This window comes from Salmo trutta, chromosome 26 (assembly GCF_901001165.1).
Source record: "Salmo trutta chromosome 26, fSalTru1.1, whole genome shotgun sequence".
Classification (NCBI taxonomy): domain Eukaryota; kingdom Metazoa; phylum Chordata; class Actinopteri; order Salmoniformes; family Salmonidae; genus Salmo; species Salmo trutta.
This window is the reverse complement of record NC_042982.1, coordinates 23,300,541-23,323,313: the sequence shown is the minus strand read 5'-3', so window position 1 is coordinate 23,323,313 and position 22,773 is coordinate 23,300,541. Positions and strand designations below refer to the sequence as shown.

At 42.2% G+C, this 22,773-nt stretch overlaps 1 protein-coding gene across 2 annotated transcripts in view; it reads left to right on the top strand.

Annotated features, from left to right (window-relative positions):
• The window catches only part of LOC115163445 (zinc finger and BTB domain-containing protein 16-A), a 45,270-nt gene that overhangs the window by 17,979 nt on the left and 4,518 nt on the right, over positions 1–22,773 (top strand). For both annotated transcript variants that reach the window (XM_029715316.1, XM_029715317.1), the window contains exons 3-4: positions 7,675–7,775; positions 11,753–11,839. In XM_029715316.1, coding sequence (XP_029571176.1) covers positions 7,675–7,775; positions 11,753–11,839 — 188 coding nt within the window. The remainder of the gene's footprint in view (positions 1–7,674; positions 7,776–11,752; positions 11,840–22,773) is intronic.

The following is a 22,773-nucleotide window of genomic DNA, read 5'->3' as shown; positions in this document are numbered from 1 at the left end:
TCAGTTTAAAGAGGTTGTTGATTTTAGACTAAAGATTGGTGGGTTTAAAGAGGTTGGTGGGTTTAAAGAGGTTGGTGTGTTTAGACTAGACGTTGGTGGGTTTAGACTAGAGGTTGGTGGGTTTAGACTAGAGGTTGGTGGGTTTAGACTAGAGGTTGGTGGGTTTATACTAGATGTTGGTGGGTTTACACTAGATGTTGGTGGGTTTACACTAGATGTTGGTGGGTTAGACTAGAGGTTGGTGGGTTTAAAGAGGTTGGTGGGTTTAAAGAGGTTGTTGGTTTAAAGAGGTTGGTGGGTTTAAAGAGGTTGGTGGGTTAGACTATAGGCTGGTCAGTTTAAAGAGGTTGTTGATTTTAGACTAAAGATTGGTGGGTTTAAAGAGGTTGGTGGGTTTAAAGAGGTTGGTGTGTTTAGACTAGACGTTGGTGGGTTTAGACTAGAGGTTGGTGGGTTTAGACTAGAGGTTGGTGGGTTTAGACTAGAGGTTGGTGGGTTTAGACTAGAGGTTGGTGGGTTTAGACTAGAGGTTGGTGGGTTTAGACTAGAGGTTGGTGGGTTTAGACTAGAGGTTGGTGGGTTTAGACTAGAGGTTGGTGGGTTTATACTAGATGTTGATGGGTTTACACTAGATGTTGGTGGGTTAGACTAGAGGTTGGTGGGTTTAAAGAGGTTGTTGGTTTAAAGAGGTTGGTGGGTTTAAAGAGGTTGGTGGGTTTAAAGAGGTTGGTGGGTTTAAAGAGGTTGGTGGGTTTAAAGAGGTTGGTGGGTTTAAAGAGGTTGGTGGGTTTAAAGAGGTTGGTGGGTTTAAAGAGTTTGGTGGGTTTCGACTAGAGGTTGGTGGGTTTCGACTAGAGGGTGGTGGGTTAGACTAGAGGTTGGTGGGTTTAGTCTGGAGTTGGTGGGTTTAGTCTGGAGTTGGTGGGTTTAGTCTGGAGGTTGGTGGGTTTAGTCTGGAGGTTGATGGGTTTAGACTACAGGTTGTTGGGTTTATAGAGGTTGGTGTGTTTTGACTAGAGGTTGGTGTGTTTATATTAGATGTTGGTGGATTTAAATAGGTTGGTGGATTTAAATAGGTTGGTGGATTTAAACTAGAGGTTGGTGGGTTTCGACTAGAGGTTGGTGGGTTTCGACTGGAGGTTGGTGGGTTTCGACTGGAGGTTGGTGGGTTTCATTTACATTACATTTAAGTCATTTAGCAGACGCTCTTATCCAGAGCGACTTACAAATTGGTGCATTCACCTTATGATATCCAGTGGATCAACCACTTTACAATAGTGCATCTAAATCTTTTAGGGGGGGGGGGGGTTAGAAGGATTACTTTATCCTATCCCAGGTGTTCCTTAAAGAGGTGGGGTTAAAGAGGCTGGTGGGTTTCGACTGGAGGTTGGTGGGTTTCGACTGGAGGTTGGTGGGTTTCGACTGGAGGTTGGTGGGTTTCGACTGGAGGTTGGTGGGTTTCGACTGGAGGTTGGTGGGTTTAAAATAGTTGGTGGGTTTAGACTAGAGGTTGGTGGGTTTAGACTAGAGGTTGGTGGGTTTAGACTAGAGGTTGGTGGGTTTAGACTAGAGGTTGGTGAGTTTATAGAGGTTGGTGGATTTACACTAGATGTTGGTGGGTTTAAGAGGTTGGTGTATTTAAAGAGGTTGGTGGGTTTAAAGATGTTGGTGGGTTAGACTATAGGTTGGTCAGTTTAAAGAGGTTGTTGATTTTAGACTAGACATTGGTGGGTTTAAAGAGGTTGGTGGGTTTAAATAGTTTGGTGGGTTTAGACTAGAGGTTGGTGGGTTTAGACTAGCGGTTTGTGGGTTTAAAGAGTTTGGTGATTTTAGACTAGAGGTTGGTGGGTTTAAAGAGGTTGGTGGGTTTAAAGAGGTTGGTGGGTTTAAAGAGGTTGGTGGGTTTAAAGAGGTTGGTGGGTTTAAAGAGGTTGGTGGGTTTAAAGAGGTTGGTGGGTTTAAAGAGGTTGGTGGGTTTAAAGAGGTTGGCGGGTTTCGACTGGAGAATGGTGGGTTTAAAGAGGTTGGTGGGTTTAGACTAGAGGTTGGTGGGTTTAGTCTAGAGGTTGGTGAGTTTATAGAGGTTGGTGGATTTACACTAGATGTTGGTGGGTTTAAGAGGTTGGTGTATTTAAAGAGGTTGGTGGGTTTAAAGATGTTGGTGGGTTAGTTTAAAGAGGTTGTTGGTTTAAAGAGGTTGTGGGTTTAAAGAGGTTGGTGGGTTTAAAGAGGTTGGTGGGTTTAAAGAGGTTGGTGGGTTTAAAGAGGTTGGTGGGTTTAAAGAGGTTGGTGGGTTTAAAGAGTTTGGTGGGTTTCGACTAGAGGTTGGTGGGTTTTGACTAGAGGGTGGTGGGTTAGACTAGAGGTTGGCGGGTTTAGTCTGGAGTTGGTGGGTTTAGTCTGGAGGTTGGTGGGTTTAGTCTGGAGGTTGATGGGTTTAGACTACAGGTTGATGGGTTTATTGAGGTTGGTGTGTTTTGACTAGAGGTTGGTGTGTTTATATTAGATGTTGGTGGATTTAAATAGGTTGGTGGATTTAAACTAGAGGTTGGTGGGTTTCGACTGGAGGTTGGTGGGTTTCGACTGGAGGTTGGTGGGTTTCGACTGGAGGTTGGTGGGTTTCGACTGGAGGTTGGTGGGTTTCATTTACATTACATTTAAGTCATTTAGCAGACGCTCTTATCCAGAGCGACTTACAAATTGGTGCATTCACCTTATGATATCCAGTGGAACAACCACTTTACAATAGTGCATCTAAATCTTTTAGGGGGGGTTAGAAGGATTACTTTATCCTATCCCAGGTGTTCCTTAAAGAGGTGGGGTTAAAGAGGCTGGTGGGTTTCGACTGGAGGTTGGTGGGTTTCGACTGGAGGTTGGTGGGTTTCGACTGGAGGTTGGTGGGTTTAAAATAGTTGGTGGGTTTAGACTAGAGGTTGGTGGGTTTAGACTAGAGGTTGGTGGGTTTAGACTAGAGGTTGGTGGGTTTAGACTAGAGGTTGGTGGGTTTAGACTAGAGGTTGGTGAGTTTATAGAGGTTGGTGGATTTACACTAGATGTTGGTGGGTTTAAGAGGTTGGTGTATTTAAAGAGGTTGGTGGGTTTAAAGATGTTGGTGGGTTAGACTATAGGTTGGTCAGTTTAAAGAGGTTGTTGATTTTAGACTAGACATTGGTGGGTTTAAAGAGGTTGGTGGGTTTAAAGACCAGTTGGTGCGTTTAAAGAGGTTGGTGGGTTTAAAGAGGTTGGTGGGTTTAAAGAGGTTGGTGGGTTTAAAGAGGTTGGTGGGTTTTAAAGAGGTTGGTGGGTTTAGACTAGAGGTTGGTGGGTTTAGACTAGAGTTTGGTGGGTTTAAAGAGTTTGGTGGGTTTAAAGAGGTTGGTGGGTTTAAAGAGGTTGGTGGGTTTAAAGAGGTTGGTGGGTTTAAAGAGGTTGGTGGGTTTAAAGAGGTTGGTGGGTTTAAAGAGGTTGGTGGGTTTAGACTAGAGGTTGGTGGGTTTAGACTAGAGTTTGGTGGGTTTAAAGAGGTTGGTGGTTTAAAGAGGTTGGTGGTTTAAAGAGGTTGGTGGTTTAAAGAGGTTGGTGGTTTAAAGAGGTTGGTGGGTTTAAAGAGGTGGGGGGGTTTAGACTAGATGTTGGTGGGTTTAGACTAGAGGTTGGTGGGTTTAGACTAGAGGTTGGTGGGTTTAGACTAGAGGTTGGTGGGTTTAGACTAGAGGTTGGTGGGTTTAGACTAGTGGTTGGTGGGTTTAGACTAGAGGTTGATGGGTTTAGACTAGAGGTTGGTGGGTTTAAAGAGGTTGTTGATTTTAGACTAAAGATTGGTGGGTTTAAAGAGGTTTGTGGGTTTAAAGAGGTTGGTGGGTTTAGACTAGAGGTTGGTGGGTTTAGACTAGAGGTTGGTGGGTTTAGACTAGAGTTTGGTGGGTTTAAAGAGGTTGGTGGTTTAAAGAGGTTGGTGGGTTTAAAGAGGTTGGTGGGTTTAAAGAGGTTGGTGGGTTTAAAGAGGTTGGTGGGTTTAAAGAGGTTGGTGGGTTTAAAGAGGTTGGTGGGTTTAGACTAGAGGTTGGTGGGTTTAGACTAGAGGTTTGTGGGTTTAAAGAGGTTGGTCATTTTAGACTAGAGTTTGGTGGGTTTAAAGAGGTTGGTGGGTTTAGACTAGAGGTTGGTTGGGTTTAGACTAGAGGTTGGTTGGGTTTAGACTAGAGGTTGGTGGGTTTAGACTAGTGGTTGGTGGGTTTAGACTAGAGGTTGGTGGGTTTAAACTAGATGTTGGTGGGTTTACACTAGATGTTGGTGGGTTAGACTAGAGGTTGGTGGGTTTAAAGAGGTTGGTGGGTTTAAAGAGGTTGGTCATTTTAGACTAGAGTTTGGTGGGTTTAAAGAGGTTGGTGGGTTTAAAGAGGTTGGTGGGTTTAAAGAGGTTGGTGGGTTTAGACTAGAGGTTGGTTGGTTTAGACTAGAGGTTGGTTGGTTTAGACTAGAGGTTGGTGGGTTTACACTAGATGTTGGTGGGTTTACACTAGAGGTTGGTGGGTTTAAAGAGGTTGGTGGGTTTAAAGAGGTTGGTGGGTTTAAAGAGGTTGGTGGGTTTAAAGAGGTTGGTGGGTTTAAAGAGGTTGGTGGATTTAAAGAGGTTGGTGGGTTTAAAGAGGTTGGTGGGTTTAAAGAGGTTGGTGGGTTTAAAGAGGTTGGTGGGTTTAAAGAGGTTGGTGGGTTTAAAGAGGTTGGTGGGTTTAAAGAGGTTGGTGGGTTTAAAGAGGTTGGTGGGTTTAAAGAGGTTGGTGGGTTTAAATAGGTTGGTGGATTTAAACTAGATGTTGGTGGGTTTAAACTAGAGGTTTGTGAGTTTAAACTAGAGATTTGTGAGTTTAAACTAGAGGTTTGAGTTTATTGAGGTTTGTGAGTTTATTGAGGTTTGTGAGTTTATTGAGGTTTGTGAGTTTATTGAGGTTGGTGAGTTTATTGAGGTTGGTGGATTTAGTCTAGAGGTTGGTGGATTTAAAGAGGTTGGTGGGTTTAAAAAGGTTGGTGGGTTTAAAAAGGTTGGTGGGTTTAAAAAGGTTGGTGGGTTTAAAAAGGTTGGTGGGTTTAAACTAGAGGTTTGTGAGTTTATTGAGGTTTGTGAGTTTATTGAGGTTTGTGAGTTTATTGAGGTTTGTGAGTTTATTGAGGTTTGTGAGTTTATTGAGGTTTGTGAGTTTATTGAGGTTTGTGAGTTTATTGAGGTTTGTGAGTTTATTGAGGTTGGTGAGTTTATTGAGGTTGGTGAGTTTATTGAGGTTGGTGAGTTTATTGAGGTTGGTGAGTTTATTGAGGTTGTTGGATTTAGTCTAGAGGTTGGTGGGTTTAGACTAGAAGTTGGTGGGTTTAGACTAGAGGTTGGTGGGTTTAGACTAGAGGTTGGTGGGTTTAGACTAGAGGTTGGTGGGTTTAGACTAGAGGTTGATGGGTTTAGACTAGAGGTTGATGGGTTTAGACTAGAGGTTGATGGGTTTAGACTAGAGGTTGATGGGTTTAGACTAGAGGTTGATGGGTTTAGACTAGAGGTTGATGGGTTTAGACTAGAGGTTGATGGGTTTAGACTAGAGGTTGATGGGTTTAGACTAGAGGTTGATGGGTTTAGACTAGAGGTTGGTTGGTTGTTTTAAAGACGTTGGTGGGTTTAAACTAGAGGTTGGTTGGTTTAAAGGGGGGGGGGGGTCCACAGGTCCCATAAATAAATCGATCAACCAAGCCATCATCAGTATCAGAGCACCAATCTCTACCCTTTCTCCTCCCACGCAGACGGCATTTCAAGCCTGTGCCACTCCGGGTTTTGAAAGAGCCTGATGACACAGAACATCCAGCAGTGTATTAGATAGCCCATGCTCAGTCATGGAGATAGGCAGAGGTTTGAAGGTTGGAGGAGTCAGTCCTTCTGGTGACTGCTGGTGTTGTAATGACTCTAGTCCATGTCAGGAGACAGGTCACTTTGAATCATCCACCTCAGTAACATTGACATTTCTGAGTGGAGAGAACAGGGAGAGAGAAGTTTGTTAGGGCATAGCACACCTTTTCAGAACTTTTAACTTCAGGCTTTGATTAAGTGAATTATCTAAAGGAGAAAGCTAGGAATTGTATGAGGTGTCTGGTTTAAAGTGGATCTCTGTAGTTTTCTGTTGAAAATCCTCTTTTCTGTTTTCTATTTTGATGTACGTAGCGGGTGTTCTTGATTTAATTGAAGAGAGTTTTGTTGACATAATATTTTTTTATTTTTTTTTATTTATTTATTTCACCTTTATTTAACCAGGTAGGCAAGTTGAGAACAAGTTCTCATTTACAATTGCGACCTGGCCAAGATAAAGCAAAGCAGTTCGACAACATACAAAAACACAGAGTTACACATGGAGTAAAACAACATACAATCAATGATGCAGTAGAAAAAAATAAGACTATATACAATGTGAGCAAATGATGTGAGATAATGGAGGTAAAGGCAAAAAAATGCCATGGTGGCAAAGTAAATAAAGTATGGCAAGAAAAAACACTGGAATGGTAGATTTGTAGTTTGAAGAAAGTTAAAAGTTAAAATATAAATAATATGGTGCAAAGGAGCAAAATAAATAAAATAAATAAATACAGTAGGGGAAAAGGTAGTAGTTTGGGCTCAATTAAAGATGGGCTATGTACAGGTGCAGAGATCTGTGAGCTGCTCTGACAGCTGGTGCTTAAAGCTAGTGAGGGAGATAAGTGTTTCCAGTTTTAGAGATTTTTGTAGTTCGTTCCAATCATTGGCAGCTGAGAACTGGAAGGAGAGTACCAATTTTATTGGTAATTTTATTGGTACTATATATATTTGATGATCTGTCCTTTGACTGTGGTCTGTTTATAACTGTCTAGAGGACTGCTGTTTGGCCATTGTGCTGCAGAGGGAAATATTAGGATAATAGTGCAGATGATGCCTCGCATGACTGAACGTATGTGATATGATATGATGGGGTAGGCTGCGGGCAGAGCGGCGAGTCCTCTTTTTTGTACTTGTTATGAGAGGATTGTCTGTCTGGTTTTGCATGTGTGTATGTGTGTATCTATGTTTTTGTCTGTATGTGTACGTGGGTGTTTGTGTTTTTGTCTGTGTCTGTATGTGTACGTGGGTGTTTGTGTTTTTGTCTGTGTCTGTATGTGTTCGTGGGTGTTTATGTTTTTGTCTGTGTCTGTATGTGTACGTGGGTGTTTGTGTTTTTGTCTGTGTCTGTATGTGTACGTGGGTGTTTGTGTTTTTGTCTGTGTCTGTATGTGTTCGTGGGTGTTTGTGTTTTTGTCTGTGTCTGTATGTGTTCGTGGGTGTTTGTGTTTTTGTCTGTGTCTGTATGTGTACGTGGGTGTCAGCACATTTATTTGTATTGTGCTTTCTAAAATTATCCTTGATATTTCTATTGTCTGTTCTACTTTTGCATTCGTACAGTGTGATACTGTGTGACTCACAACTCTTTGAGACCTCTACTCTAATGATGCAGCAGTACAAAGAGAGGGTTGCTTTCATGATGGAATGAAACATACTTTTCTCTACAAGGACAATGATGCCGCTGCCTTTTGAAAACACTTCAGAAAAAAGCACCAAAACGTTTTAGAGCCCAATGTCTGCTATTTGTGAGACCTCAGTCATTGGTTCATCCCAGTCCTTTCTCCCCACAGGAAGCTGCACAGTGAAGGAGAGAAGGAACACGGCTGTGAGTTCTGTGGCAAACACTTCATGGACAGTGTACGGCTCAGGATGCACATGCTCTCTCACTCAGGTAACGCTGCCATATAATGCCAATAATAGAGTATAGTGAGGGAAAAAAGTATTTGATCCCCTGCTGATTTTGTACGTTTGCCCACTGACAAAGAAATGATCAGTCTATAATTTTAATGGTAGGTTTATTTGAACAATGAGAGACAGAATGACAACAACAAAAATCCAGAAAAACGCATGTCAAAAATGTTATAAATTGATTTGCATTTTAATGAGGGAAATAAGTATTTGACCCCCTCTCAATCAGAAAGATTTCTGGCTCCCAGGTGTCTTTTATACAGGTAACGAGCTGAGATTAGGAGCACACTGTTAAAGGGACAACAGTTGGTGCGATTATCTCACCTCGTGGAGTTGCAATGATCATGACAACGGTGAGGAATCAGACCAGAACTACACGGGAGAATCTTGTTGAAGATCTCAAGGCAGCTGGGACCATAGTCACCAAGAAAACAATTGGTTACACACTACGCCATGAAGGACTGAAATCCTGCAGCGCCCGCAAGGTCCCCCTGCTCAAGAAAACACATATACATGCCTGTCTGAAGTTTGCCAATGAACATCTGAATGATTCAGAGGACAACTGGGTGAAAGTGTTGTGGTCAGAGGAGACCAAAATGGAGCTCTTTGGCATCAACTCAACTCGCCGTGTTTGGAGGAGGAATACTGCCTATGACCCCAAGAATACCATCCCCACTGTCAAACATGGAGGTGGAAACATTATGCTTTGGGGCTGTTTTTCTGCTAAGGGGACAGGACAACTTCACCGCGTCAAAGGGACGATGGACGGGGCCATGTACCGTCAAATCTTGGGTGAGAACCTACTTCCCTCAGCCAGGGCATTGAAAATGGGTCGTGGATGGGTATTCCAGCATGACAATGACCCAAAACACACGGCCAAGGCAACAAAGGAGTGGCTCAAGAAGAAGCACATTAAGATCCTGGAGTGGCCTAGCCAGTCTCCAGACCTTAATCTCATTGAAAATCTGTGGAGGGAGCTGAAGGTTTGAGTTGCCAAACGTCAGCCTCGAAACCTTAATGACTTGGAGAAGATCTGCAAAGAGGAGTGGGACAAAATCCCTCCTGAGATGTGTGCAAACCTGGTGGCCAACTACAAGAAACGTCTGACCTCTGTGATTGCCACCAAGGGTTTTGCCACCAAGTACAAAGTCATGTTTTGCAGAGGGGTCAAATACTTATTTCCCTCATTAAAATGCAAACCATTTTATAACATTTTTGGCATGCGTTTTTCTGGATTTTTGTTGTTGTTATTCTGTGTCTCACTGTTGAAATAAACCTACCATTAAAATTATAGACTGATCATTTCTTTGTCAGTGGGCAAACGTACAAAATCAGCAGGGGATCAAATACTTTTTTCCCTCACTGTACATTCCATTTACAATACCCATAACAGGACTGTACTGTTTTCACATGCACCTGCTCATGATGTCACATGTATATTAGAAGAGTGAGGAACATGAGATATGTGTTAAAGGAAAGAGGCTTCTTCCTGTCTGTCGCCTGTCTGTGACTCTCTGCATGTGTCAGTTCTTCAGGGTCTCTGTCTTCTCTTTGTCTTCTCTCTGTTGTATCTGTCTGTGTGTGTGTGTGTGTTTTCGGAGAGTCTGTCTGGCTCCTCGCCAGCTCTGTCCCTCTGAGTGATGACATCATCAGCTGCCGGCAGGCCTGGGTGTTCTGCCAGTGTTCCGAAGCGTGTGTGATGGCTCTCTCGCAGATGTGTGTCCAGGAACACACTGTACCCAAACGGCGACTTAATCAGACCTGACTGCTCTCCCAGCCACTTTATCCAAAATAGAGCAGGAGAAGGGGAGGGGAGTAGGCGGAGAGAGGGGCTAAAAATGAAACTAAAATATAAACAGAAACCCCACTCTGATGTTAGGAAGAATAGACACAAGGAATGCGTGGCGTTCCTCTCCTCTGATCTCTGTAAAAGTGTTAGGAGATGACAGACGGCTGACAGATGAGAGGTCCCCTTTCTCCAAACTGTGTTCATAAACTACCTGACCTCCTCACAGTAGACATATTTTAAATCCAGGTGTAGATTTAATGATGAGTTTGAAATTCCATGTTTGGAACTCCGTGATGGGAACACAATAGCTGCATCAGGTCTTGACACATTCTACTAGTTGGCTAATGGTTACTCTCCTTTACTCATCCTGTCTGCATCGGTATGACCTGATGAGACATACTGGCTATAGTGTGTGTTATATAGGCCTGTTACACATCATTTAGATACTTTGATCTTTCATTACAAAATAGATTTTTGAAACCTTCTTTCATCTGGTTTGTATTCACACACAAAATATATAGCCTCTGTATTGCACAAAGAAAGAGAGTTTGATCTTATTTCATTGTCATTGTGTGTTGCCGTATAGCCCATAGCAGCCTTTAGATCCTCTGTTGGTTGCTAAGGAGCCAGTGCTCCACAGCTCTAATGGGCTGATTTGGTATTCAGCTCGATGCTGGCTCGTATTTTGGTATGCCAGACAAAGTGTTTTGATGGAGGGCTATTGCAGCCGCGTCTGGAGACAGTTTGATGGTTTATGGATGAGAGCACACTCCATGCTTTTGACGGCACAAGACAATGTTCTCTTCTTCCCTAATCACACACAATCTCCCAACAGCACAAGAGAACACACTGGACACACTGTCACAGAACATAACAAACTGGACACACTCATAGAACATAACACAGCCAAGGACAGCCCTGCAGTGCATCACAATACATCTAGGTAAAGGCTACATAGTATGCTGAAATGTTTTGTTTTCACGAAAATGTTCAAGGATCTGAAATGAGGTGAAATCTGTGGATGAGGTGGTTGTAGCTAGCTACAGCACTGGGACTAGTGCAGCTGTACAGGGAGGTGGGGAGAGTTGAAAGAGGACTACATTTAGGCTGTAGCGCTCCCAGTTTCCAAAGCTTGTGGGCGTTTTAATGAGTCATTTTAACTTCATTTAAAGCCAGCTGAGCAGAAAATAGATCAGTGAATGAGCCCTGGGCCAGTATGGATCTGAAACCGATTTACATCTCACCGAGAGCCAGCCCACATCCAAACAGCTGGGAGTGTATATTCAGTGTGTGTGTGTGTGTGTGTGTGTGTGTGTGTGTGTGTGTGTGTGAGTGTGTGAGTATGCATGTACTCGCCCACACCCACTTGTGTGTGCAGTATCACTATTTGTCAGAGCAACTGGCATCTCCTATAGCTGAGTGGTGTCGGTGCCCTTGTCTTCTCTGATCTCTTCATAGGAAAAGACAAGGGCATTCTAAAGGTGAGCAGGGTGCTGTGTGTTACTGAGGGAGATGGCTAGGGAGTGTTGACTCTGGAGGGTTTCTGATAAAGGCCTATGCTGCGGGTTCAGAACAGAGTGTCTGCTGTGCACAGAACACCCAGTCCTTTTGTGGCAACTCAGGTAGACAGGCTGCACACTGTTCAGAGCATGATAACAGGGTAAATACAACTCTTCAGCTAAGCTCCTCACTGTGAAAGAGAGAGGCCACGGAACACTGTCTGGTGCCTTTGTTTGGCCAGAGTTGTGTTTTTTCCACTGGGTTCTGTTCTTTTGTACTGTATGTGACTCCTTATGTAACTGTAAACAACCAAAAGTGTTTACAGAAGAGAATTGGTACTTAGGGACTTTTAAATAGAGCATTACATTGGCTAAAGGTTTGATATGGATTTTAATCCAACAGCTTTCTCACCTATAAAAAATGTGGTTTGATTCTGAAATAAAAGTGCAGCTTTTATAGCCATCTGAGATTCAGATGTTGATTGATTGCCATAACCATAAATTCCATCCATCAAATTCAGTTGCACGTTCTACAGCATGATTCAAATAATTTTGTACAAGTTGCTGGTTGTTTTCTCATACTGTATACTTGAATGTTTACATCTCACAAAATAATGTAGACCATATGTTGAGCGTTTGATGATGACACATGACTGTGATGTCCCCCTGCAGCTGGAGCTGAGGCCCTGGTGTGTGATCAGTGTGGAGCTACATTCTCTGCTGAAGATGCTCTGGAGGCCCACAGACAGACACACACAGGTACTGTCTGACACACACACACACACACACACACACAAACACACACAGGTAACGCCCATAGACAAACATAGCTCACGGATGAAAACGTACAGGTACCCAATGACTCACAGACACTCATTCACCGCCCTTAAACAAGCAGGCTACAATTGACAGGATACTGTTTGAGGTCTGTATTTGTAATGTATTCTGTCTCTCCTGCTGCTCATTCAAAAAACGTTTCATAAATATATGGCTATGGGGATGAACTTTCTTGTCATTGTGCTGGCAGGGTTAAAATGTCCCTGTCATGTTGCTCCATAATTGATCAGCGAGGACAGGAAGGCCCTCTCAGATATCACCCACTTATATCTCCTGGCATCTCCTGGCATGTGGGTGCATGCCTATTTACCACTGTGCTGGCAAGCCTGACACACCAGGCACACCTAGGCCACACTGCAAGTACATGATATTGTCATAGATATGCCATGCATGTAGGCTATGTGCGTGAGGAGCTGAGAGGGTATTTACTCTATTGCTCAGACTCACATCAACAACTTGAATCAACACATTTTGTTTGGGAATGATCTCATGGTGATAGACTCTGAGTATTTATCCTCTCCAGCTCAGAAGATAATGGACATCAGTGCCTGTGAACTATTCTGAAACCCAATGGTTCTAATTAGCTAGACGCTCCTCTAATCAGCTGACTGATGATCTCGTATTGAAGTTATACAAGTGAAGTTGAAGTCAAAGCTGCCTGTATTTGTCATCCTTCCAAATATTCAGACCCTCTCCCAGTGCCTGAATCCTAGTGATTACAGTATCTAAATCAAACTCTGCCTTTAATGATCTTAAACTAACCCTACAGTCGATCCACGCTGAGTGTCTGAATCCACACCTTTGCTGCTACTGTCAGAGAAAACTGATAACCCGCTCCGAAGCGTTGGCATGTAACTGTAACTCCAGGTGCCACACACAGTATGAATAGTTAATACCTGGAGACATGGCGGGGTGTTAACGAGTTTCTACCTCCTCTCCCTCAGGTTGTAAACATCCAGGGCTCAGTTGTTGGCCTGGCAGCATATCTAGTGTAGGGTACAGGAGGGCATTACTCACTCATTTTGTCATCATCTCAGCTTGGTCTAATGTGACACATGACCCTCTTACTGCTACTTTGTACTCACAGGCTGTGCTCTGACCGGAATAGTGTGTTTTTTTTTAGCTGTTTGGTGGTTTTAGGGAATTCAGCTACAGTGGGCATTCTCTTTTAGAATATGTATTCACTGTACATTAGAAACCTTCAAGTATTTTTATACTTTCAACTTCTGCACTCAAAAAGATGTTGCATAAAGCTTATTTCTTAAAAAAATATATATATATATATTTCTTATTTTCTGACATTTCTGCTTATTTACCTTGTTCAGTGTGTAACCTATACACTGAAGAAGGATTCATGGGTTTTACGGACCAAACAAACTTTTGGGAGAGCGCTATGGTCCTCTTTTGATTATACTTTCAACACATCCTAGGTTTATAACCTTTGAGATCATTGGCTGAATGAATCTTGTTACCATGGCTTTGTATATCGCCATGTGACAGTATGCCAGTAAGCCAAACAAGTTTCCTCTTGGCACATTATCACAGGTCAGACCGTAGCAGCTGTAGCCCTTTAGTTTACTGATCCAGCCTCCTCAAGAAGGAAGACACCCCTACTTGACAAAGACCTTGTTGGCTCTCATATCGATCACACTGCAGGGACTGCACTGCAGAGCCTAGCTTATTTCCAGTGAGTGAGTGTGTGTTTTGGCAATGTGAATGTCAGAGGCGAGTGGCTGTGGGTTGGCGTTATGGGAAGGGGGTGAGACCGTGTGGAAAGGGCTGGTTAAGGGGGAGTTCCTGAGGGCATTGGTTGCGAGGGTTGGTGGCATTGGATGCAAGGACTCCCAGGAAAACAACATCATGTGCTGCTGTTTACTCAGTCCCCACCACAACCCTCTCTGTCACAGTCTGCCTCTGACCTACTTGTGAGTGCCCAAAATAAAATAATGGAACCGTCTCAAAACCTCTCAGCCAACAATGACTTTATTTCATCAGACCATGTTAGCTAAGTTCTCTGTGGTGTCATCTTGTTTGAGCAGTTTTGGGAAAACCCAGGAATTTGAGCAAATCATAGAGCGTAGAAATGGACTGGATATGGTGCAGAAGATAGTGGCTAACCATTCTGCCAAAATGCCTGCAGGAGAAGGCCCTAAGAGTGCTGTCTTTGTGTGTTCTTACAAACAGCTGCCCTTAAACTACACATTAACACTTCCTCTGCTGAATGTCTACAGTACACATAACCACTGACGATTTTAACATGGAAATCTTGGTGGGGCAAAAAAACAAAAGTGGGATGCATGCCAGCAAAGCCACTATACAACACATCACTAAACAATAGATTAATTACACTATAACGGTGACAAACGGTGCCCACAAACTGTTAGGGTCCCTATAGCAGTCCCAACACCTTACCACTGCTAACCCTGGCTTTCAGCGGAGTCTTATCTTCCAGCGAAACAGTTAATTCAGCATAATCTACTGCTTTTCAAAAAAATAGCTGATATGGCTGACTTGTTTAAACAAATGTGGTTTCTACTAACAAATAAGATGTACAAACTATGGCATAAGGGGACAACAAGCAGATAAGAGGCAATCTGTAATGTCAATTAAGACATTAATGAGCGAGCGACGACGGACGTAGTCAATATAACTATTTGTTCAGCACTTTTGAAATGTACAGCGACAGAATTCAGAACATGGGCCGTTCTTACAGTGTTCTCCCTGTACCAGTCAGAACCGTAGGATAAATAAAGGGGGCAAATAAACAGACAATGAAAGCTCTATCAATATTCAATGATTACATTTCTCTAAAACTGGTTATAGGCTACATTCACCCCCCTTGGCATTTTTCCTATTTTATTGCCTCACAACCTGGAATGAAAATAGATTTTTGGGGGGTTTGTATCATTTTATTTACACAACATGCCTACCACTTTGAAGATGCAAAATATTTTTTATTGTGAAACAAACAAGAAATAAGACAAAAAAACGGACAACTTGAGTGTGCGTAACTATTCACCCCCCCAAAGTCAATACTTTGTAGAGCCACCTTTTGCAGCAATTAAAGCTGCAAGTCTCTTGGAGTATGTCTCTATAAGCTTGGCACATCCAGCCACTGGGATTTTTGCCCATTCTTCAAGGCAAAACTTATCAAGCTCCTTCAAGTTGGATGGGTTCTGCTGGTGTACAGCAATTTTAAGTCATACCACAGATTCTCAATTGGATTGGGATTTGACTAGGCCATTCCAAGACATTTAAATGTTTCCCCTTAAACCACTCTAGTGTTGCTTTAGCAGTATGCTTAGGGTCATTGTCCTGCTGGAAGGTGAACCTCCATCCCAGTCTCTAATCTCTGGAAGACTGAAACAGTTTTCCCTCAAGAATTTCCCTGTATTTAGCGCCATCCATCATTCCTTCAATTCTGACCAGTTTCCCAGTCCCTGCCGATGAAAAACATCCCTGATGCTGCCACCACCATGCTTCACTGTGTGGATGTTGTTCTCGGGGTGATGAGAGGTGTTGGGTTTGCGCCAGACATAGCATTTTCCTTGATAGCCAAAAAGCTACATTTTAGTCTCATCTGACCAGAGTACCTTCTTCCATATGTTTGGGGAGTCTCCCACATGCCTTTTGCCGAACACCAAACGTGTTTGCTTATTTTTTTCTTTAAGCAATGGCTTTTTTTCTGGCCACTCTTCCATAAAGCCCAGCTCTGTGGCGTGTACGGCTTAAAGTGGTCCTATGGACAGATACTCCAATCTCCGCTGTGGAGTGTTACAGCTCCTTCAGGGTTATCTTTGGTCTCTTTGTTGCCTCTCTGATTAATGCCCTCCTTGCCTGGTCCGTGAGTTTTGGTAGGCGGCCCTCTCTTGGCAGGTTTGTTGTGGTGCCATATTCTTTCCATTTTTTAATAATTGATTTAATGGTGCTCTGTGGGATGTTCAAAGTTTCTGATATTTTTTTATAACCCAACCCTGATCTGTACTTCTCCACAACTTTGTCCCTGACCTGTTTGGCGAGCTCCTTGGTCTTCATGGTGCCGCTTGCTTGGTGGTGCCCTTTGCTTAGTGGTGTTGCAGACTCTGGGGCCTTTCAAAACAGGTGTATATATACTGAGATCCTGTGACAGATCATGTGACACTTAGATTGCACACAGGGGGACTTTATTTAACTAATTATGTGACTTCTGAGGGTAATTGGTTGCACCAGATCTTATTTAGGGGCTTCATTGCAAAGGGAGTGAATACATATGCACGACACCACTTTTCATTTTTTTTAAACAAGTTATTTTTTTAATTTCACCAATTTGGACTATTTTGTGTATGTCCATTACATAAAATCCAAATAAAACTCAATTTAAATTACAGGGTGTAATGCAACAAAATAGAAAAAACACCAAGGGGGATGAATACTTTTGCAAGGCACTGTACACTTAGTATTACTTTCTTAACTACAGTATACATATCTCCCTGGCATATTACATCATTTATGCAGCAGCGTACAAGACATTTTTGGACTCACGTTGTTGTGCTGTGCTTGAACAGGAAAGTGGCGAGGTGGTCCTTCAAGGGCAAATTTTGTCATCAAAGAGAAAGATGCCGGATTTACAATTCCGAGTTGAATGACCGTTCAAAACGTATTTTCCCAGTTTGAGCTGTTTATTCCTGACTTCCCAGTTGCAATGCTTTCAGTTAGCCACTGTCACTGATTCCTTCCAAACCACTCATTGTTGAATTTGCAATCTCCAAACTGTTGCGTAATGTTTATGTCCAATGACCGATGAGCACCGATACGTTTTATCTATATTTTCTCTTCATTATTTCTCTTCATATGACAATAATTAAAAAGGATTTGCCAGTAGACTTGATTCATGATGATGACTGCTAGCTAAGATTGTGAAAGTAAGTCCAATCAAAGCTACTCTACATATAACGTGATTTTACTTAATTTCCGTGGCCAATGAACTTGAGCCTTCTTGGAAGGGCACTTGTAATATAACTCTATGGCAGCACCCAAAGGGCTGAAATGTTGGATGTCTACCCTTTCTAAGGACTTAAGCTTGGCGATTGAGTAAGGTCCCCATGAGTGACAGAACACTGAGCCAATCACGACGCAATGATCCTATTTTCTGCTGGCATGCCCCACCACCACAGAAAGCACTGAGCTAGGCTGAAACACTTGTATTTGGAGCTGCCTTACTCAAGAAAACAAAAAAGAGACCATGTTTGTATGCAGCTTTGTTAACTCAATTATATATATATATTTTTACATTGTTTGCAAACTGATATGTATTAATGCCAAAATAACATGCAAAACAGGCAAGCACCCCAATTTGTGTATATATATATATATACTTTTTTAACAAAAAATGTGGCTCTGCCCCACCTGCCCTGAATGACAGGTCGCCACTGCACATGACCCCTATTATACAGAGAACACATCCTACTCCATCACACTTTATTGTATATTCAACACTGCCTCAGCGCATAATGAAATAGACCTCATCTAATTGCGCAATAATTATTGTGCAAGCTGCATTCACAATAATGAATATGCAATCGGTTGAATTGTATACCCCTTATTCCACTTAGAATAGCTAATCATTGGTACAGATCTTCATCTACTGAGTCATACTGTACTCTACTTACCCCCCAGTCTATTTTGCTGGCCTCTAGCTATTTTGGGTTGTGTACACAGTACACACTGCCTAGTGCTACTCCACTCATTCAGGCCCTGCAGACCTCTACTCTGTCTTTATGTATGGTGAATGCTATTGGGAAAATATGCAAAAAATGTTTGAATCCAAACTGTAGATTGGAGACAGTGGGTGACCTCAATGAAATGGGCCATGGAAGATGGAATGGTAGTTAAACACCAGCAACGTATCTCTTGTTGCATTAATTATTGAGCTGGTTGTTCCTCACTCTGGTAGATTAGCAGTCTGCTGACCAGTGGCTGGCCTACCTGGGATCATCTGAGGTCCTGTATGGTTACTGTCTGTCTTTAGGCCTGTCATAACATCTAGCCTACGGGGACCCAGTCTGAACTAAGTGAGCAAAATTGGTTGTAAGAGATCTTTCCTATGTCTTTTCAATGTCTTTTTTAACCGAAAAGACATATTTCCAACATATTGAGCTCATAGGGAAGGCACTGGGTTTTCCCCCTGCAGGTCTGGTGCTCATTGCTCAGTGTAATGTACATAGTGTATATGTGTAACTGGGTCACAGGGGCAGCTAGTGAGTGAACATGCTCAGGCGAGCCATACTAGGAGTTTTACTCATAGCACCTTCATGTTGAGCCAATCAGTTATAGCTCCTTTCAGTGAATCTGACTTAATCCAATAAACAAGCTCTTTGAAGAGTGTGACATAGTACTTACAACTCTTTCACCGGTCTTAAGAAAATTAGTTTAAACTCCTTGATTTCATAACCCAATATTTCCCAGAGCCACTGTGTGGGTTGAGCTAAACAGCTCTATAACCATTCATATCTTCTTTTGTATACTGGTTTAAAGGAGCAGTCCATGGTTGCTTTGTAGTGGAGTTATGGTGAAACCTGCACAGAAACGTGCTGTTAACACAGACCAATGAGATTAGATGGTGAACTAAACCTAAAGACAGAGAACGTTGCATAGATCTGTATAACATTATGCAATCCCTTGTTCAATTTGTACTGGGGTTACTGTAGGATTCCCAGGATGGGAAAACTTTTGTTGGTCTTTAGAAAAGGAATAAGCTTTGCTGATTTGTGAATGGAGGGATTAGTTTGAACACTTCACCCCAAGGAGGGCCATGATTCAATCTGGTTGCCTAGAGACATATTTTTGTCTGTTAAGCCACTTCGTCTGTGTTCCCTGCCTTAGTTGGACTATTGACTGGCTGTTAAATGCTCCCACATCATGTTCTGATCTGATGTCTGATCTGATAAACGATTGACGTTTAATTAAACTACCAGGCTGATATTCTCTTCCCTTCTCCTAGCTAGATATTTTCCTGTCTCCTTTTTTTTCAGATTGGAACATAGGAACTCTGGAATTAGTTTAGTTCTGTGTACACTGTCTAAAGTTTACTGAGAGAAACTAAACTGAATTTAAATAATCTTTCTCTGTGGAATGTCTGCAAGGTCCCTCCCCTGTGTGACTCAATAGAGAGGCACAATGCTCAGTCAGCCATCCAGCCTTTGAGGAATACCATTGATTACATGGTGTTTACCACATTGAGGACCTAGGGTCAAGAGGTCAGAACACCAAATCCCGTTCTCTTTGTCTGGTTAAGGTTGAGAAAGCAGGGGGCAGTGGGTGCAGTGGGGGCAGTGGCATGCCTACTGGAGATCGTGTTTTCTCACAGAAGGGCTACTCTGCACTAAGGAGGAAAGCCTTCTGGAAAAGGCTGCTGTGAAAGCAAGTGTTTTTGTGTGAAAATTAACAGGGTGCACTGATGCATTAGTCATCAAACTAATGAATGTCAGCATATATTATTATATTATAAATACTGTTTGTGCTGCACTTCTGACTCTGTCACTTTTATCTACTGCTTTTATTTAAGGGATTACAGTGCCTTGCAAAAGTATTCATCCCGTTGGTGTTTTGCCTATTTTGTTGCATTACAACCTGTAATTGAAATGTATTTTTATTTAGATTTCATGTAATGGACATACAAAAAATAGTCCAAATTGGTGAAGTGAAATTTTAAAAAATTACTTCTTTCAAAAAATTCAAAAAAAAAAAAACTGAAAAGTGGTGCTACCAATTACCTTCAGAAGTCACATAATTAGTTAGATTGCACACAGGTGGACTTTATTTAAGTGTCACATGATCTCAGTATATATTCACCTGTTCTGAAAGGCCCCAGAGTCTGCAACACCACTAAGCAAGGGGCACCACCAAGCAAGCGGCACCATGAAGACCAAGGAGCTCTCCAAACAGGTCAGGGACAAAGTTGTGGAGAAGTACAGATCAGGGTTGAGTTATAAAAAAATATCAGAAACTTTGAACATCCCACGGAGCACCATTAATCCATAAAAAAATGGAAAGAATATGGCACCACAACAAACCTGCCAAGAGAGGGCCGCCCACCAAAACTCACGGACCAGGCAAGGAGGGCATTAATCAGAGAGGCAACATAGAGACCAAAGAAGGCCTGTGGGAGACATATGGAAGAAGGTACTCTGGTCAGATGAGACTAAAATGTAGATTTTTGGCAATTAAGGAAAACGCTATGTCTGGCGCAAACCCAACACCTCTCATCACCCGAGAACACCATCCCCACAATGAAGCATGGTGGTGGCAGCATCATGCTGTGGGGATGTTTTTCATCGGCAGGTCAGGGAAACTGGTCAGAATTGAAGGAATGATTCATGGCGCTAATAACAGGGACATTTTCAGTCTTCCAGAGATTTGAGACTGGGACAGAGGTTCACCTTCCAGCAGGACAATGACCCTAAACATACTGCTAAAGCAACACTAGAGTGGTTTAAGAGGAAACATTTTTTAATGTATTGGAATGGCCTAGTCAAAGCCCAGACCTCAATCCAATTGAGAATCTGTGGTATGACTTAAAGATTGCTGTGCACCAGCGGAAACCATCCAACTTGAAGGAGCTGGAGCAGTTTTGACTTGGAGAATGGGCAAAAATCCCAGTGGCTAGATGTGTCAAGCTTATAGAGACATACTCCAAGAGACTTGCAGCTGTAATTGCTGCAAAAGGTGGCTCTACAAAGTATTGACTTTGGGGGGGTTGTCTTATTTCTTGTTTGTTTCACAATAAAAAATATTTTGCATCTTCAAATTGGAAGGCATGTTCTGTAAATCAAATGATACAAACCCACCAAAAAGCTATTTTAATTCCAGGTTGTAAGGCAACAAAATATGAAAAATGCCAAGGGGGGGTTGAATACTTTTCGCAAGTCACTGTATTTGTATTGGTGCTTCTGTAATTTTCTTTCAATGAAGTTGAGTTGTTACTGGTAACTAGTGTATTATTCAAGGTGTTGTCACTGGATGTGGGACTGAGATCATTGTTAAGCGAGAGCGTTTGTTTTGACAGTTTTACATTCTTTTCATAGCAGTGGGATGAGAGGGTATTGACTGAGTATCTGAGTGTCTAGAAGCAGGAAATGACAAGCAGAACAAGAATGAATCCAGGCTGTTTAATGGTTTAGTTATCAAAATAGGCCGAACACAGACTTATGGGAATGGTCATTAAATTGACATTTTGAGAATGAAGGAGTGAGAAGAATTGAGGAATGACAGCTCATGTCAAAATGTTGATACTGAGTGAGAAAATGTACTAAGGAAAACATTTCATCATAGAGAAGTAACTGATGGTACTGTATCATTTGGGGTCCCCTCCAGCATGTTGGAGGCTAGAAGGAGTGGAAGAGTAGAGAGCACTCCCCCTGCTGGCTGCATTGAGGTTGTCTGGCTTGACACGTGTCTTAGATTATTGTTCATGTAGTACCACCGGATAAAGCAGCACAGAATGGATTCAGTAGTTCCTAAAGGTCTTTTTGCTTTTTAGGATACATCTCTTAGACTTTTGGTGCATTCCAGTCAAGGCTCTTCTTCTTTAGAAATAATCAGAAACCGAAGAAAGTAGATAGTCAGCTGGACAGTGAGACTTTACAGAGAAACGTTCCTTTCTAGTTAGGGTTTGGGGCGGTACAGGGAAGATCTTTTGTCCGTCAGTAAAACATTGTGATCCATGGATGAGAAAAGCCCTGATCATTAGGCTTATACACAAAGCCTGGAAGTGTAGGAGTTGCATGAGGAGCCTATGACTAATGGGCCGAGCCATTGGGGGTCTGTACCACATTGTGTTTCTATTGTGAAGATAGACGGACACTGGAATAAAGCTAGTGAACAGGTGCAGTGCATTCCAGGAGGCTCGCTTTCTGATGTATGGTGTGGAGTGGATAGCATCTCTCATCGTCTCTCTTCTTTGTTAATGAGTAGAAACAATGCTAAATTCTCTTAGTGCCGTTTAGGGCAAACCACAGCAAGCTCATAGCCTACTTTAATTCCATCAAGTCCCATGATCAATATCTAATAATGAGAGAGAAAAGAAAAATAACAGATGCATGTAATCTTAGAAATATTCTGAATATTAGTAACACAATTCATCCTATAAATGAAGCCTAATGTAAGCTAGGCCTTTCATGTTGTGTATTCCCAGTCGTTTGGGAAGAGAACCACGTGTAATGTGAGGCACTAAGATACTGACTGACTCCCTCAGAGTAGGTTATGTAGTGATTCAATAAGTGAAGTGTATCTATGAATCATCATGACTAAAATAAAAGGAAAATGTTGGAGAAATTTTTAAAATGTGGATTGCAGGAAAATGGTAAACAATAGAGAGATAATATGATTTATTGCTGAAATTAAATGTATGATTGACTATAAATATCCTTGTCTGTTAACTTGATTGAACTCCAAACAAAAATCTCCTGTCTTAGTATGAGTGTGCTGTATCTCATTCCCTGCACTAATTCCAATTTAATTGCCAGTTGCCTCAAGGCACTTCAATAACAGTAACAAATGATTTGATTTAGTGGACCTCATCAGACTGCATTTTAAATGCAACTCAGCAACCCCACTTGAATTCCAATGAAACACTCGCATAGCCTTCTGTTTACTAATGATCCACCGCTGGAGATGTCTGATTGAATCCGAGTCGTGAGCAATGGGACCTGCGTTGTAAATGATCCCAAACCCGAGCAGACAGAGAAATAACGACCTCATAACCTAACATTAACCAGCTCTCTGCAAGACTCGTACATTATTATCAGTGGAATTGATTACTGATGATTCAGTCCTACCTCACATTTGAATTTTCATGAGCGGGATAAACAAAGGGGTCA